The sequence below is a fragment of the Aquarana catesbeiana genome, linkage group LG09, assembly GCF_042186555.1.
Source record: "Aquarana catesbeiana isolate 2022-GZ linkage group LG09, ASM4218655v1, whole genome shotgun sequence".
In the NCBI taxonomy this organism is placed as follows: domain Eukaryota; kingdom Metazoa; phylum Chordata; class Amphibia; order Anura; family Ranidae; genus Aquarana; species Aquarana catesbeiana.
Window position 1 is genome coordinate 31,890,478 of NC_133332.1, and position 19,055 is coordinate 31,909,532.

The 19,055-nt window shown below is 39.9% G+C and overlaps 1 protein-coding gene across 5 annotated transcripts in view; it reads left to right on the top strand.

Annotated features, from left to right (window-relative positions):
• Window positions 1–19,055, top strand: part of COL11A2 (collagen type XI alpha 2 chain) — a 192,864-nt gene that overhangs the window by 108,870 nt on the left and 64,939 nt on the right. For all 5 annotated transcript variants that reach the window (XM_073598238.1, XM_073598234.1, XM_073598235.1 and 2 more), the window contains 13 exons: window positions 1,366–1,419; window positions 1,591–1,644; window positions 1,736–1,789; window positions 4,912–4,965; window positions 5,042–5,086; window positions 13,902–13,955; window positions 14,042–14,086; window positions 14,182–14,280; window positions 14,387–14,440; window positions 15,115–15,159; window positions 16,922–16,975; window positions 17,191–17,235; window positions 17,769–17,822. In XM_073598238.1, the coding sequence (XP_073454339.1) occupies window positions 1,366–1,419; window positions 1,591–1,644; window positions 1,736–1,789; window positions 4,912–4,965; window positions 5,042–5,086; window positions 13,902–13,955; window positions 14,042–14,086; window positions 14,182–14,280; window positions 14,387–14,440; window positions 15,115–15,159; window positions 16,922–16,975; window positions 17,191–17,235; window positions 17,769–17,822 (711 nt within the window). The remainder of the gene's footprint in view (window positions 1–1,365; window positions 1,420–1,590; window positions 1,645–1,735; window positions 1,790–4,911; window positions 4,966–5,041; window positions 5,087–13,901; window positions 13,956–14,041; window positions 14,087–14,181; window positions 14,281–14,386; window positions 14,441–15,114; window positions 15,160–16,921; window positions 16,976–17,190; window positions 17,236–17,768; window positions 17,823–19,055) is intronic.

Sequence of the window (19,055 nt, forward strand, 5' to 3'; positions counted from 1 at the left end):
GTGATGTGATTGGGTATTCTTTGCAAAGTAAATTTTCACCACATTCACTAAGCTAAGTGAAAATTCCCATGCAAGGTAAAGCGACCCCATAATCTAGTCACACAAAGGTAGTGGCTAGCAGTATGTAAGTTTAGTAAAGGGAACATTTTGTTTTCACCCACAGCAACTAATCGGCTTTCAACTGTCATTTCTGCAAATATGACTTGAAAATAAATCCATAAAGAAGATTGGTTTTCATGGTAGCAAGATAATAGGATTTTTTTACACACTAAAAACCCTTCTCTTGAAGGGACTATTGAGGGACATAGACCTCTGGCATATAAGCCCTGCCTCTAGAGGCCTGCTGTTTCCCCAGTCAATATTTTAAAAAAATTAGCAAATATAGCTTAAAGTATAACTAAAGGCAAAACGTTTTTTTTTTTAGTATTGGATAGAGTGGAGAGCGATTAGATCACCCTTCAGTTTTTATTGCTGTCTGTGCCTCCGTTAAAGAGATTCACCCTCTCTATTTGTCCTGTTTACCATTATACCTGAAAGTGAAAGTAAAAGGAAATCCCACATTTTGGGTTGTCCCCAGAAAAGTAATAGTGGGGAAATCTTCAAATGGGGGCACTAGATCTGGTGATCTGGTGGTCCCCAAGAGATTCCTTTTATCTGATGGGATTTCCCCTCACTTCCTGTCTGGCCATGGGACAGGGAGTGAAGGGAAATCTCCAAAATGGGACACAGATGGTGAATTTTTTTTTTTTACAGGGGTATAACCCTCCCTTACTCTATCCAAAATGAAAAAAAAAAGTTTGCCTATAGTTCTGCTTTAAAACTTGGCACAATGTAATTATCTATATCTCATATCTAAAGGGCCATCCCATATTCTGAAAAACAACTGTAGTTGCCTGCTTTAAATACAGTGATAGTCATAATCTTTTGGGTTCGGCCCAGGCAACTTCCCCTCTGCACACTGAACACAGGGGGTCGCTCGCCAAGTGCTGCTGCCATTCCTAGAATTCTTTATATTTATTTCAATGATTACAAGGCACGCTATGATTGGATGAGGTGGAGTAAAAGGGCAGATGACATCATAATCTACCCTTGTCCAAGCAGAGAATGCCTTGTATTCACTGAAAAAAATACAATACAATGTTATTTAGGATGTTTTGGGAAAAATACAAAAGATGATGGAATGCACTACTCCCCAAAAAATTAATAGCACAGACCACTTGAAGGTTCCCTATGGATGGCTCTTGTGAATCTTTTATACACACCCATGAAAGTATATATTACTGGAGAAAAGTAGTGGAAAGAACAAGTAGAAGAAAGGGAAAGGAATTATTTATTTCAGTTTAACATTTTTCTTACTTGTGTTAGGGGCCAAGAGGACCACAGGGCTTGTCCGGACCTCCAGGAAAACCAGGAAGACGAGTAAGTATCGATCTTACTACTGTTGATGCTGGTTATTACAAATATACAGCAAAATAGTCTTTGCTTTGTATAGTGACACATTTATAATACGACTGTAGCAAAACACAGCAGATTTCTGTTCTCGTAAACCTTCTTCAAGTTCTCGTAGACTTTAATATCATTCTCCTGTAGGGTCGCTCTGGTGCTGATGGGGCTCGTGGTCTGCCTGGTGAATTTGGCGGAAAGGTAATCCTATTAATCTTTGACTCTCATATTAATCCATTATTTTTATTGTGCCATATTTTTCAAAATTTCCTAAACTGTATTCCCTTCACAGGGTGAGAGGGGTTTTGATGGACTACCTGGATTGCCGGGAGAGAAAGGTAACCGGGTGAGTTAATGATATCATTTCATTTTAGTTATGCTATACTATGTAAATTATTATATTACAGACACAAGCAGAAGGACATTTTTAGGTTCTAGTGCCATTTTTGCTATGGCAGGTTCAAATACATTATAGGGATACAGAGTTATAGATCATAGAATATAATAGGTTATGACTGTTTCACAATCAGTTTTATACTTGACAATGCAGATTGATATTTCTATTTTTTTTTCCATTTTATTGATAAGATCTTTGATGTTAGAAATGGGTGCAAAGGAGAAGACAGGACAGGTTTTAGGAATCAGCAACTAAGCACCTTAATCTATTTGTGAAGAAGTTCCCTTGTCTTATGCCAGTGTCTTAATACTCTAGATATGAACTCTAGATATGAATACATATGCATTTTCTTATGACTTGGAATATAGAATGTAATGAGAACTGGAACACCAATGCAAAATTACAATACTTTTAAATTTTAGTAGAATATAGTGTAAATCAAACCCACCATTGGGTGAACTAAAGCTTTGAGCCATAAAGCACCATCTAATACAAGGGTGAGGTACAGAAAAAGTGCCAGATATTCCTATTTGGCTTATATGTGTAAAGGCCTTACTCTCACTTATGGTTTTATTCTAAGTGAAAGTGTAAAACACGATTCCTTCCATTACTTCTCAGTACAGGCATTTTGGTGAAAAAACAAATAGAGATCCTGATGTTCAAGGAAAGCTAAAGTATCCCTAAATATAAAGCATACTCTAACACCTGTCGCGCCCCTTACATGTACACCTAACTTAATCCCTAAAGATATCCATTAACCCATAACCTCAACTCAACACATGACATTTATCCTTTAACCCAAGCACTCAACTTAACACTTAGCTTCCCCTCAATTCTAAACCTAATAGCTAACCACCTAAACACTAACCTAAAGGAAACCTGTTAAAAAAGGTTGAGGAGGTTGCCATTGATAAACTCAACTTCTAAAAATGCAAATTTACTGGTTGTTCCACTCTTCCTTCAAAATTCGGAGTCAATGACCTAGAACAAAACGCAGATAAAAGTTCTGAATTTTTAAAGACATTCCTGCTTTGTGTCAGTAACTTCAAAATTACTGAAGCCAGAGGATCAGCATAAAAGCCAGGGAGCTTGAACTTTCAAAATGATGTCAGCAATAATGGACTCATATTTCACTCATTACTGATTTACTTTACCTTGCATTTAACACCTCACCCATGGTCCTAGCATTAATCTAACCTAACTTCTAATCTAATGCCGCATATACACGGTCGGAAATTTGGCCAGCAAAAGAACGAAGAGAGCTTTTGGTCGGAAAATGCGACTGTGTGTATGCTCCATTGGACTTTTGCTGGACGAATTCCCGCCAGCAAAAGATCGAGAGCAGGTTCTCCATTTCTCGGTCGGAAAAAGTTTCAATTGGAAATTCCGATCGTCTGTAGCAATTCCGCCGCGCAAAATTCCTACGCATGCTCGGAAACAATTTGACCCATGCTCGAAAGCATTGAACTTAATTTTCTCGGCTTGTCGTAGTGTTGTTCAGCGAACTTTTGTGTGACCGTTTGTATGCAAGCCAAGCTTGAGCAGAATTTCGTTGGAAAAACCATCCAAGATTTTTCAGACGGAAAATCCGCTCGTGTTTACGCGGCATAAGCCTTAAAGTATAAGTAAAGGCACAACTTTCTTTTTAGTTTTGGATAGAGTTCAGAGGGATTACAACTCCTGTCAGATTTTATTGCTGTCTGTGCCCCCGTTAACGAGATTTATCATCGCCATTGAAGGGGAAAGTAAAAGAAAAATCAACATTTTGGGTTGTTCCCAGAAAAGTAATAGAGGAGAAATCTTCCAATGGGGACAATAGTTCTGGTGACCTGGGGATCCCTGAGGAATTCCCTTAATTTGAAGGGATTCACTCTCACTTCCTGTTTGGCCATGGGACAGGAAGTGAAGGGAAATCTCTGCAATGGGACACAGATGATGAAACAAATCTGACAGGGGTTATAACCCTCCCTCGCTCTATCCAAAATTTAAAAAAAAAGGTTTTGCCTAAAGTTCTACTTTAACATTATGTAACCCCAGCAGCCGGACACTTAACATATCCTGTTCCTGGAGCAGTTGCATTAAAAATTACAACTGTGTGCCAAAATGACACATTGCCTATCCTCTCTCAGTAAAAACAAATGGCCGGAAAATGATCATAAGGCCACAAAGTATTTGTTTTCAGATAGGTTGCTGAATGCTGGAATGTTACTGACCTAACATCAAAAACTGGTTCATCAATTTAGCTGTGTCTTGTTCTTTTAAAGAAGAATTACACCCAAAGCTTGTTTGGCTGTACTCCTCCTATTGATCACAAGAGTGCCGTTCGTTCTGCACTTCTGTGACCCATTTTCAGCAGACAGCAAGCTGAGGCCCGCTGTCAGCTGACGTCACAGAGCCGATCCAGGCTCAGACAAGATTGCGACAATGGAGTCAGGATCCGCCCACATGCCTGGATCGGCACCCGGCTCAGCCTCTCAGCAAGCCCCTGAGAGCCTAAGCCAGCCGCTTCCTCCCCTCTCCACAGCCCAGTGCTATAATGAGCAAAAGGGGGAGGGGGAAAGGCAGAGAGCGGTGACTGACAGTCACCAGCTCTCTGCTTATGGAGCCCTGAGAACCAAGCAATTAGCGGTTAGTGTTAGATCCCTCAGTTCTCAGTATTAGAGCCAGTGGGGGACAGATGCAGCATCAGACCGATGCTGCATCTACCTATGTAAGTATGATTCTGAAAAATCCCATACGTCTCTTTTAATTTAGGCCTCAAACCAGGCTCCTTCACCTTTTTATAGGCTGGATTATATCAGATAAAATGTGATTGGATAGAAACAAAGCCATGCTAAATTCTTGATGGTGAAAGTGCATACCCGGAATTGTAGGTGACCATCCTTTTATTGTCCTCTGGTTGTTTGGCTTGACAGCCATCAACCAGTCAACTGGATCATCACAATTAGGTTGTGCACTCTTCATTCTCACTAACTTGAATTTCCTTTGTATTCTGATTTCTCTAGAAAAAATATTTAGAATTTAGTTTTGCACCTGTTCTAAGCCATTGACATTAATATGTTTCACCGCAGGGAGATTCTGGATCTCAGGGTCCTTTAGGTCCACCAGGAGAAGACGGAGAGAGGGTAAGTACCCTGTGAGTAGGGTCACTACATTGAGGAGGTCCATCATTGTCTGATTCCCTACTTCATTATCTTCTAGGGAAGCGATGGAGAGGTCGGACCTCGGGGACTCCCTGGTGAACCAGTAAGAATCATTTTTATTTTTTAAAACATTTTATTCTCACCTATGCTTACTCACAATGATCTATGTCACAGCCATTCATAATACTGTAAGTTGAAATTTGCGCCTGTATGTGTATGCTTTATGCAATCTTCACTTAATACATCATAACTGAGTATTACTTGCAATAAACTGTAGTCACTAAATTAGTAATAATAACTTCAGAAAAATAATGGTACCTGTTATTGTAGAGATCAGTCATATTCCAGGCATGTTGTATAATTCTGATACAGTAAAGCCATTTTGAAAATTAGTATTCATTAGAAGGGCAATGTATGTTGGAATTAGAACTTTGCAGGCTGTCACCAAGCAATTGTATTTTTACCAAGTGTTTTTTTTTTTGCCTGTACTAGCTTGTGATCCTTCATTATGTAATTATTTGTCTAAAAATGTGCCATAACTTAATGGGGTTAATTTACTAAAGGCAAATAGGCTGTTCACTTTGCATGGAAATTTTCCCTTAACTTAGTGAATGAGAAGAAGCTCTGCTGACTTTTATCACCCAATCACATGCAAGCAAAAATTATTATTTTTTTCCTTACATGTCATTGGATATTCTTTGCAAAGTGAATTTTCTCCCAATTCACTAAGCATAGGAAAAATTCCCTTGCAAAGTAAACAGCCTATTTGTCTTCAGAAAATCAACACTATAGTGATTCTCTGTGGGCTCTGCAACATACAATAGGTTAATAGACATACCCTGTTTCGAATGTGGTTAGAAATAGAAAAGCAAGACAGTCTAACAACCATACAGTTATGACGATTGTATGATCCCATGCCTCTTTGCTATTGATGTTTTCTAAAACAGAATAATAAAATTGAAGATTAGAGTTTAGAATATTGAAGATCAAGGGTTTGTAACACAGAAGAGCATTGATCAAAGCTCTCTAACAATTGTTCTCTATCTGCCCTGTTCACATTATAGAAGTGTGTTGGTATATTCCTATACCCTGTTGCATTGATAGTAAGATTCAACTTGATACTCTAAACACAAGTGATTTAGTAAAGTCCAAAAGTGATGGAAAATCCTCTTTATCACTGTCCACACCATCCACCACCTTACAGAGTGTGATCCTTCAACTAACGCCACCACCATAGAAAAAGTGCTCGCTTACCAGCTTGCACAGACCTCCTATCACAGAAGGTCAGTGACAATTGTGGCTTATACCCAGGCAGGGCCTTTGCACCATCCGAGGGTCCTCTTAGACATGCAGACCAATCATCCAGGAGGCGTTGTCAAATATGATCCCCAAAATATAAAAGCCTCACCATAGCATAAAACTGTGGTACTTGAGTCCTGGAAGGACTATAAGCCACAAGTGTCACTAATCTTAGTCACTGCTAATCTCCTTGCCCGCTTGTTTGTTTTTAAAAGCGCAAATAAGTTTTCTTTGATGTAAGTGCAATTATTCTGATTATTTGGAATTACGTTTTAAGGATTTTATGCTATGGTGAGCCTTATATTTTGGGGATCAAATTTGACAATGCCTCCTGGATGGTTGCTCTGCATGTCTAATGCCGCGTACACACGATCGGACATTCCGACAACAAAATCCCATGTTTTTTTTCTGACGGATGTTGGCTCAAACTTGTCTTGCATTCACGCGGTCGCACAAAGTTGGTCGGAAATTCTGAACATCAAGAACGCGGTGACATACAACACGTACAATGAGCCGAGAAAAATTAAGTTCAATAGCCAGTGCTGCTCTTCTGCTTGATTCCGAGCATGCGTGGCACTTTGTGCATCGGAATTGTGTACACACGATCGGAATTTCCAACAACGGATTTTGTTGTCGGAAAATTTGAGAACCAGCTCTCAAATTTTGTGTGACGGAAATTCCAATGGAAAATGTCCGATGGAGCCTACACACGGTCGGAATTTCCGACAACAAGCTCCTGTCACACATTTTCCCTTGGAAAATCCGACCGTGTTTACGGGGCATTAGAGGACCCTTGGATGGCGCAAAGGACCTGGCTGGGTATAAGCCACAAGTGTCACTGACCTTCCATGATAGGAAGTCTGTGCAAGCTGGTAAGGAGAGCACTTTTTCTATGGTGGTGTCTTTAGTTGAAGGATCTCACACTGTAAGGTGTTGGGTGGTATGGACACTGATAAAGAAGATTTTCCATCACTTTTGGACTTTACCAGATCACTTATGTTTAGAGTATCGAGTTGAATCTTATTATCAGTGCAACTTCGTATAGGAATACATGATATGGGACTGTGTCATATTTTACATAAGAGTTGCTGCTTTAATGTTTTGTATACTATGTAGGCTTTTAGCGCAGTTTTCATCCTATTTGAAAGTGTGTTGGTATTCTCTGCACAAAAATGCAACATGTCTGCATTTCTATGCAGCACAAAGCACAACAATGCATTACAATGCACCATAACGCATCACAGCGCACTGTCATTGATTGAGTTGACTGAAGTGTCATTTTGTGACACTTCTAAGAAGTTAAAAACAAGTACAATGTGTTGTAACAATGCATCTTGCTACCCCTACACAATGCACACCGGTGTGTCATAGGGAGCATAATGCATGCAGGCTAGCGTGAATGGCCCTTAAAGTTATGTCGAGACACATTAAACAAAGAGAAAACAGCTGTTTGCGGCAACCATGGGCTCCATTTTTTTTCACATTTTAGGGACAGGCACAACCGGCATACACCAGTGTCTACTTTAGGCATTAACTAGTTGGATAACCATATTACAGGATTGTGGGTGGATGGATTTTCCATTGTAAGAGAAAATTTTAATACGTTTGGGAGGGTTATTAGCTATTTACTTGGGCTGTGTGTTTTTAGTTGTTCTTTTATTCTTGCAGCTTAAAAACTTGGCATTTGGTTGCTCTACATACCAAAGCTCCTGCTGTACTTTAAAATACGAAGTTCATTTTCTGCATCCAAATGATAAACATAAAAAACGAATAATCAAAGATAAATAGGCAGCGACCTCATAAATAATAAACATGCAATCTAAAATCAATAGCAAAGTAACGCCTATTTAAACCCAGGCAAATATAAAAATGTGAATATCATATTAAAATCATATCATGTTAAAAAAAAATAAAGTAATAAATAAAGTATAGTCCATAAAACATCTACAAGTCCATGATTAGACACCCAAAAAGAAAAAGAAAATCTTCCTGCCACCATTGTACTGATAAAGTATAAATAAAAAACACCCAGTGAAAATGTTGTCAACCTACCAGATTGAAATTTACTGACACAACACCCAAAATTTACTGGCACAGCCGAGTTTTTACTGGCATTTCCAAAAGTTACAAAATGACAGTTTTATGTGAAAATGTCAGTATTTAGGCTATAAACAAGTACAATATGCAATCAGCAATGTAATTTAAGGTAGATATTAAGGCAAAAAACATGTTTCTTATTTTATTTTCGATATGGTAAGTAAATATCTCAGGGACAGGACTCAGGAGGGCGAGACATTAGAAGGCACATACACAGGAAATTGACTCTCACAGTGACACTGACAGCAGCACAGATGATGATGACACCTCACCGACATGACACGTCCCCTCCTGAGTCACAGTGACAGTCTCTCTCCACGGCAGGTGATCCCCTCAGTCCACTCCATTCCAAACAGAACTGACAGTCCCGCACCCGGTTTGTCTTGCTCCCTTACCACAGATCCACACACGAGACTCCGGCTGCTCCACTTGGCTCCCTTGCACCTTGACATCACAAGACACACTCAGACACTGTCGCCGCCAGACCCTCCCCCCGCCGGCACTACCGATCACAAGCACTTGGATGGTCTCACCCGGCTCTGGCCCGGAACTGCACTGGACCTTGCTTTGTGCACTGGTGCGCAGTCATGTTGGAAAAGGAAAGGGCCATCCCCAAGCTGTTCCCACAAAGGAGCATGAAATTGTCCAAAATGTCTTGGTATGCTGATGCCCTAAGAGTTCCCTTCACTGTAACATCAGTGCCTGAACTCAAAAATGTGCTTCTGGAAGAATGGTCAAACATTCCCATAGACACACTTCTAAACCTTGTGGACAGCCTTCCCAGAAGAGTTGAAGCTGTTATATTTGCAAAGGGTGGGCCAACTCAATATTGAACCCTACGGACTAAGACTGGAATGGCATTCTGTCAAAAAAAAAAAAAGACTGGAATGGCATTGAAGTTCATGTGCAAAGGCAGGCGTCCCAATACTTTTGACAATATAGTATATATATATATATATATATATATATATATATATATATGGTACTTACAACATTGATGACCAAATTTTCTCTAGTCAAAACCCTTTTTTTGTTTTGGATAGACTAGGGAATGATCAAGATCCCTGTCAGTCACTTTCTTGTGAGCTGTGTCCCATTACAGATATGCAACAAACAATGATAGAAAATCTCTACAAAGTGAGTGAAAATTCCCCCTAAACGTCTATCACTAAAACTAGTCCCCATTGAAGAAAGATTTCCCCTGACTGTTTGTTTAAGTGACCATCAAAAAATTTGTGATTTTACATCATTTTTTTGTTCCAGTGACAGTGGTTTCTAGGACAACTATAAGGGTGGATCTCCATAGCAGGGACACAGACCCTAAATTAAAGAAACAGCCAGCACTCCTAAATGTAATAGTAAAGGCATTTTTTTTTTTTGTAGTTGTAGAAATCTCTGTTTGTCCTCTTTACCGTTATCACTAATGCCCCGTACACACAGTCGGATTTTCCGACGGAAAATGTGTGATAGGACCTTGTTGTCGGAATTTCCGATCGTGTGTACACAAATCCGATGCACAAAGTGCCACGCATGCTCAGAATAAATAAAGAGATGAAAGCTATTGGCTACTTCCCCGTTTATAGTCCCGACGTATGTGTTTTACGCCACCGCGTTCAGAATGATCGGATTTTCCGACAACTTTGTGTGACTGTGTGTATGCAAGACAAGTTTGAGCCAACATCCGTCGGAAAAAATCCTAGGATTTTGCTGTCGGAATGTCCGATCAATGTCCGACTGTGTGTACGGGGCATTAGAGTGATAGTAAAAAAATATACACAATCTTGGGTTGTCCCAAGAATAGGAATGGGGGAAAATATTCCAATGGGGACACTCATTCTGGTGACCCTGGTGACAACCAAGGATTCTATTACTTTGGAGGGATTTACTTTCCCTTCCTGTTTTGGCAATTGGACAGGAAGTAAATGTAAATCTCCCCAATAGGAGATGACAAAAGAATGACAGAGACAATAAACCTCCCTTAAAATGTAATTAAAAACAAAATGTTTTGCCTTTAGTTTTACTTTAGGGAACGCATGTGAATAGAGTCCGAGAGTCGCACACCCCAATGTATACAAAAAAAAGGAAAAAGTTATCGGGGGGGGGGGGGGGGGGTTGCTGGGGGTTAAGCGAAAAGTGTGTAAGTCAAGGCAATGACAGTGTTATACAATCGATTCTTGTTTTTAATTATACAAAAAATATACAATCAGATAGAATTCTAAAATCATCAAGTTTGTAGTCTCTGGTTAATGATCACATAAAAAATATACTTCAATATAGAAATTGTAAAAAATATATACACTCTGGTTACAGACAGTAATGGCATATACCATGAAAATGGTCAATGATAAAATACATTATATTACAAAAGTTGTCATCCATATGAGTACCCCAAGTTTCACTTTAAACCCTATATATTAAAAAGAGAGGAAGTCATAACAATCTGACAGGGGTTCTAACCCTCCACACAGTATTCAAAATAAAAAAAAGTTTACCTAGGGATACACTTTATAATAGAACAGTGGTTATAAGAGTATTTACATGAGCTTACAACATAGGAAAAGAGTTTTTTAACTAGCTATTGCTGACCTCTGTAGCTGCAGGCACTGTGGAGTAATTTGTCCTAGAAGTTCTTTCAGTTTCTTTTCATCAGCTCAGCTCATTTTGCTCAAGCCTTCTAATCTGTGAACACAGAGAAAGTGCACAAGAAAAAGGAAGAGCAAAGGTCTGAGACCCAAATTAAAGGACTTTATTGCTTCTCTTGAGAACTTTGAGAATAAATTGCATCAGAGTGCCTGCAGCTACAGAGGAATTTTGAAAAAAAAATTGCATCAGAGTGCCTGCAGCTACGGACATAGGCGCGCACACAGGGTGTGCCAGGTGTGCCTGGGCAAACCCTAATCACTCTGTGTGGCGCTGATTCCCCCTGTTTATTTCACCTAAGATTACCTCTGATATTTCACCTAAGTCCCCTAACGGGGCTCCTAAAAAAAATAGTAAATTTTTTTTTTTAAAATAATGAGTGCCTGCAGCCAGGGCCGCTGATAAGGCAGTACGGCCAGTTCTGTTGTACCTGGTCTGGCCCTATCAGCTCAACAGGGGGGCCCAGGCACCTTCACAGTTCATTTCTGCAAAATAACAAACAGGGCTTTCTAAAGCCCTGAAGGAGCAGAATTCTCAGTATGATCAGATGCTTTGAAGGCTAGAGGAGAGATCTGGGGTCTAATAGACCCCAGATCTCTCCATAAAGAGGACCTGTCGTAGCTCGTTCTTTTACATATTCAAAGCCAGGGGCCAGGGGTGGGGTCAAGTAGGGGTCAAAGGGGCCCAGAAGGTAGGCTGATTTCTAACAGCAGTCCTGCCTGCAGCTACAGAGGAATTTTTAGAATAAATTGCATCAGAATGCCTGCAGCTACAGAGGAACTTTGAGAATAAATTGCATCAGGGTGCCTGCAGCTACAGATGAACTTTAAGAATAAATTGCACCAGAGTGCCTGCAGCTACAGAGGAACTTTAGGAATAAATTGCACCAGAGTGCCTGCAGCTACAGATGAACTTTGAGAATAAATTGCACCAGAGTGCCTGCAGCTACAGATGAACTTTGAGAATAAATTGCACCAGAGTGCCTGCAGCTACAGTAAAACGTTGACATTAAATTGCATCAGCATGCCTGCAGCTACAGATAAACTTTAAAAATAAATTGCACCAGAGCGCCTGCAGCTACAAATTACCTTTGAGAATAAATTGCACTAGAGTGCCTGCATCTACTGAGGTCAACAGGGGCCTGTTTAATGCTTATTTACTACTTGTTAAGAATGTATAAATAATTTTCCATATAGCCTAGCCACACTACTGTAAATATCTTTCTCTTTGCTAATGATTAAACAGCACTGGCTAATGGTAACCGCTAGAGCTCTTAGGCCTCATGTACACCCTGTCTACATTTACCGAGGCCGCGGGATAACACAAAACCCAGCAAAAGTGCGCCACAATTTTGCAGCGTTTTGCATTTTCCCATGGCCTGCAGCTTAAAACGTTCCTATCCGGGACGCAATTCTTCCGTGTTCAGGAGAGGGAGGTTGAGAGGGGTTGAAGCTCACCTAACCGCAGCATCTCCTAAACTCTGCTCAAAGCCTATGTGTACTTTGACACACAGGCTTTTGTGGAGTTGAGTTTAGGAGCTTTGGCAAAAAAAAAAAAAATGCCAAAAGCTGTAGTGTACATGAAGCCTTATAGAGTAACATCTGACTTGCCAGGTTACCAGTCTAGGTTTAGCTTTTAGTTTAGTAAAATAAGAGAAGAAATGTACAGTGCTGAAGGAAATGAAAGCGGCTAATGTTTTTAGGTTGAAACCCCAGCTCTTGTTTGCATAATCCCCTATTATTATGACTGGAAAGCCGGTGCTGTGATACCTATGGCATTTACCTGTGATTGCCTGAGAGCAGCCATTCTAAACCCCGTTTCATGTACTCGTTGGTAAAGAACCAGCACTGGGTGTGTTGGCTCTTGGGCATGTCTTGGGTTCAGTGGCATAGAGACATGCTCACCCTCTTGTAACTGTTACCACAGAAGTTACATGATAAAAGCGGCTTCACTACCTCGGGGGTTTGTTACACCAGGGTGAAGGAAGATTTCAGTATAATGAAGTGGCTTTTACATAGAGGAAAGAACACAGAGAGGAAGTTGAATAGGCAAGTGCCCCAGTTAAGGGTACATACATTATTTCCTGTTGTCTATATGTTTTATTGAGCTGAAAGTCTAGTTGTAGGCCCCCACAGAGTGGCATTCTATGAGAATGGACAGGTTGTTCATATTTAAGAACAACAACTTTTTGCATTAAAGCTGAACTGTAGACAGATGTAAAAGAAAGGAATGCAGTTCTGTATTCAATGATATATCGTTAAATGCAAGCAGTGTAAGTACTTGAATTTGACCTGGTATCAGCCTCTTGCTGTCCTCATATATCGGTGCTGGAGGGTAAGAGGAAGAAGCTGATCAGTCTATTAGTTATCAGCATGATAAGAAGCCTGCTAAGAGAATGAGTGCAGAGAGATGAGCTGCTTCTTCTTTCACTGTCTAGTAACAAGCTGGGGTGGGTCCATGACGACCTGGGCTTAGACTGAGGAAAAGGGTTGAATGTGATGTTGATTATCAGTCTGATGATAACCAACAACAGAAAAGTACTGTGGAGGATATCTCTGAATTAAAGCTGAATGCCTCAGCAAAAGCTTTTTTTGTTATTTTTATGTTTTATTTTGCTATTTGTTTTTATCTTTTTTTTGACTGGAGTTCTGCTTTTGGGCAGATGTGCATCACACTTCCTTAAAACATGTCCCATGGCCTGTGGTTTTATTCTTGCCATTGCCTACTGAATAAAAATGGGATAGTCTTTCCTCAAGAAAAAAACCCCGCTACAATATGTAATGTGCAGGACATTAAGCAGAATTATTTAGACCTGATAGGCCTATCACAATTTATAAACAATGTGATAAATAGTAAACATTTGTCCCTCCATGTTTTCTTAGGGAGTCAGGGGCTTGCTTGGACCTAAAGGCCCACCTGGTATCCCAGGCCCAAATGTGAGTATTCTCCATACATTTAATGCTATATGTAAAAAGTGAGCATACTGCTTAGCCATTTAATATTGTATTCCATGTCTCTACAGGGAGTAAGAGGTATGGATGGACAAGTGGGACCAAAGGGAAATCTGGTAAGTTATATTCTATATAGATTAGGAGCTCAACACAATGTAAATACCATGTCTTGTAGTACCTGTTCTCATCTGGAAATCTGTCTCCGTCTTAGGGCCCGCAAGGTGAGCCAGGCCCTCCCGGACAGCAAGGAGCCCCAGGCACGCAGGGTCTGTCTGGACCACAGGGTCCAGTGGGTCCTCCAGGAGAGCAGGTAAGAATGATAAGGTTAGAGGATGGTAAAGAAATTGTAAATGTAGTATACTGTAAAAGAAAGAACACTTATCACTCCAACTTAACTCATATATATTTGTTTACAGGGCCCCAGTGGCAAGCCTGGCCTTCCTGGAATTCCAGGTTCTGATGGACCTCCTGTAAGTACACATTGGGCCCGTTTAACAATAAACTGTCCATGTTTCACATTAAAATGTCCATGTATAACATTAAACTGTCAATGTCTCTATAAACCAGATGTGGATTTTTTTATGACTGTGTTAGGTTCCTCACTCTTCTGTTTTTTTGCTTGTAAAACCAGATCAACCGAATCAAACTGCATCTTCCTCTTGTAACTGTATAAAACAAAATCAGTTCCATCATGTTATCAAATTCTGGTGAAATTATTATCCCTATATGGATAATTGCACAGCTGAAAGCAAGCCTTATATATTATTTTTGTATTGCAATCAGCAAAAAACTATTCAAACGAGAGAACCTGTTAAGCAAAGAGAAACCATAATCCAGCCTAATTCATGTTTCAAAAAAGAGTCATTTGGTGGCTGCCTGTTTTCTTAATTCCCCACTTTTAAATGCACAAGCATTCAGTGTTACATAGATAGGGGTTCCAAAGAAACAGACGTTGCACCAAAACTACAGTGCTTTAAAAGTGATGATATTATAGAAATATATGTAGAAATCATATTTATATTTAGAAAAAAAATAGTAAAGTGGATTCTAGGCATTTCTGAGAAACTACCATTAAATGATAGATCAAGGCAAGGAGAATTAGCAATAACCTGCTTTTGAATATTTCTGTATTTTCCTTCCTTAGGGTCATCCTGGCAAAGAGGGTTATTCAGGCACCAAGGGAAACCAGGTTAGTTTGGTTTAATATTTTACTAGAAACTTATGTGAAAATCAGTTTTAATGTCAATAAAATAAAATCAACATGAAGGGATGGAATTATTAATTTAGGGACAACAAAATGAACACAAAATAGATGTTCATGCATATTGCAGCCGTACAATAGTCTATAAAAAAAAGAAAAAAAAAACTATGGTTGATATAAGCAATAACTTAAGTTTAATGCCCGTTTTCTTTGAGGTTAATGGATCAGTGACAACATGTTTCACCTTTCCAGCAAGGCAAAAGCTCTTGAATATCAAGACAATAAATATCAATAACCATGGCCTTACCTACATATGCTTTGGCTTACCTATGTGCAGCTTGTATGTCTAAAATATGTGGGGTTTCGGAGGTCGGTATTGGTCAGATATGCAAATTTTCAGGTATTTTGGTTAATAATTTGTTGATATTGTGAGTATCCTAATAACAGCATTTTTTTTGGGGTTCTAGTCAATACAATGTAAACAAACGATGGGCCAATAGGACTTGGAGACACAGCTAGGAAATACTCATATTAGTTGCAAGCTGAGGAATTACATCTAGTTAACATTTTCAATCTCTTATGTGAAGGCATCAGTTACTTTCTGACAGGTCACATTTACTAGAAGATGTATACCTTCTTTAGATATTAAAGCACTATTGAGTTTATCATGTATCCAGATCATTCCACCAACTTTCAAACTTGCAAATATTCCATGACTGATGCAATCAGCTATCCCATTGAGTAGAGCATGGTGATGTTTGGAACAAACTCTTTATGCCGCGAATTCCTAATATACTGGACCCAAACCTTTCCTTCACCCATCTGATTTTTACACTGAGAATAAATGATTATAATAACAGCCTATCCCATGGATTAACTCTACCCCCTCAGTTGGGCCTATTGAAATATGAATTAATTAATTTTATTATTATTCATTAATTTAGTGGATTACTTTAAAAAGTAATCTCAAATAATGGCATAATGAAGAAAATAATTTGCCACCCACCACAGTCATGGCATATTGACTATGTCTTTTACTTGGTCTTCCTCTTCACAAAGCTCTAAAATGATTTTGTTGCAACTCGATAATCTAATATGCTAAATTTTTGCATACACAGAAATATTTCTAATAAGTTACGGGCGCAGGGGCGCTGTCCTCTTATCCATGCGCCCGGCCCTAATCTACATACAGGGCACCGGACACATAGGTTTCAATGGGTTTTTTTTTTTTTTAAGCACGTGATCAGAACTGGAGGCTCTAATTGGCTTCAAAAATTGGTGGGCTCAGGGCGCAGAGCACTGTGCCCCGAGATCACCCGGTTGTGTAACATTAGCAAATTTATTTTCGCTAATGTCTTCCTGCTTCTCCTCTTGGCCAATCAGGAAGTGGATCTTGCGACCCGGTTGGCTGGGAGTCCTAGGACTCCCGGCCAATCGAGTCTCAGGACCCACTTACTGTTCGGCTGGGAGGAGAAGGAATGGCCCGGCACTTCCCACGACAAGCTGGAACGTGGAGCAGCCTAAGGTAAGGCCACTGATTGTTTGCTGCCCCACCCCCCAAAATAAAGAGCACTGGCCGCCACTGCCCCTAGTATTATTATACTCATTCATACCCATTTATAAAAATAGACTAAGAAGAATACGGATGCCATGATTGCTCTTAGTCTAAAACAGGATTTAGGAAGTTAATTCATGGTATTGATTGAAATCTTTTTTTTTTTTATCAACTTTATTGCTTCTTTTCCTTTAGGGTCCACTTGGTCCACAAGGAACTATTGGCTATCCTGGGCCTCGAGGTGTGAAGGTAATTTTAAGAAAACTGTATATTTTCCCTCGCCATGATTGTGTTTTGTCTTGTATTTCAACCTGGAAATTGGTTCATATCTTTCCATTTTGTACGCCTGATTGATTCCATGTTCTTAACTGTTTTTTTATCTAGTTCTTATATCTCTTAATCGTTTCCTTCTGTGCAGTATTTTCTTTTCTTCCTCCCACATGTCTCTTTTTTACATTTTTCAGGGAATTGATGGAATTAGGGGCCTTAAAGGACACAAAGGAGAGAAGGTAAGAGGAAAACTTTCATAGTCAATGCCCTTTAATTGTGCCTATTGCCCAAACATAGACAGCCATTTTCTTGCAGCCTAAAGATTTTTCTTTGGCGCTGCTGACATCACTGTAGTATTTAGGATTATGATTTTTTGGCACATTCAGACCACTAATTTCAGATTTTTTGATAGGATAAATAGTAATTCAGACCCTACAATAGACATTTCCACTGTATAGCTGTGAAAGTGGGGCAGTTATTAAAAATGAGACAAGATCACTGTTATCTCATAATCTGTCCCTTACCTTTACAAGTATAGGAAATAGTGAGGAGGTGAATTACTGAAATCTCCCCAGTATTTGTGGTGCTTAGAAGGACTACAATACCAAGGGTGTGGGGTTTTGTAGAAGGTGGGAGAACACTGCTACTTTAGGATAATCAGAGGAGCAAAATACTCTTTTGTGACAGGTATACTTTAATGGCTTGTATGACCTTCTGTAAAAGACAGGAATCTTCGTAATTCCAACCTGATTGACTTTATTTCTTTTTTCAGGGTGAAGAGGGTTTCTCTGGATTCAAAGGTGACATGGGTATAAAGGGTGATAAGGTAAGTAAAATACAAGTTTATTTAGGTAAACTGATCTACCACTACCAGTCATAACACTCACAAATATATGTGTTTATGATTCCAAATCTGTGCTGAAGCTGATTTAAATATTGATATGAAGAAAAGTACAATCTATGATTTTGGTGGTATTGTCCATGCTAAAGCCGACCATAGATGGAGCAATTTTCTTCCTGCAACCATGGGTTGAACGAAGATCACTCGATTCCCCCATCCACACAGTCAGTGTGTGGATGGGGGAATCCCTCCCACAGAGCCATTGTGTTCTCCCAGCGGGGGGGTGGGGAGCCATTCCCACCAGGAGAACACAGTGATTATTGCTATTGGCTATAACACTTGCTAGCAATTATTGCATGTAAAATCCGGCAAGTTAGTTGATCAACTTGGGTACATTCAGCCTGTCCATACATGGTTCCTGCTAACCCGGCCAAGATTTATAGCCTGCTTTAGATAAGTTCCCCAGAGATAGTCTATGATTCCCTAAAGTGGTATTGCCATTGTTAAGGAATACATCACTAATCACTAACACATTTTAATTCAGTTTGACTGTCCTCCGATGATAATCCTGTGAAAGTTTAAAAACTGGGCCTAAACAATTTAGTTGAGGAGGTGACCATTACTGGTGTGTGATTTGGAGTTTGTTTGTACTTCAAGATCAAGAGATGCCTGTGGGCTTTGCAATGGGTTGGCATAGGATATAGTCAGTATCAGTGTGAGACAAAGAACAAGATCACTGCTCTCTAGTAATAGTAATAGTCAGTATCAGTAAAATTATAAGGTATATTACACAATTTAGGCCCCATTTACACTAGAGGACCGATCGGGTCTGCCTGTCAGTTTTTTAGGCAGATCTGATCGGACCCTTGAGTCTCCTCTATGGAGCGGTGGGTGTAAACGGACATGTGTTTGTTTATACCCACCAAAATCCGATCTAATCCTATCCACTAAAAAACAGATGGCTGGGGATAGTTTCCTCATCCGTCTGGCGGATTGGATTGGATGGTAGTTGGGTGTAAATGGACAGACGGTCCATTTACATCCAACCACCATAGAGGACAGCAGTCTTTGTCTGTGTTCACTCTGCATAAGCTGAGTGGACACAGACCAGCCATATGCCTGCTCAGCAGGGATTAGTGGACAGATTTCCCGCTCAGCAGATGGACTCCAACGGAGCCCACCCCGTGTAGAAGTACCATAGGGTGAATTGTGAATGGA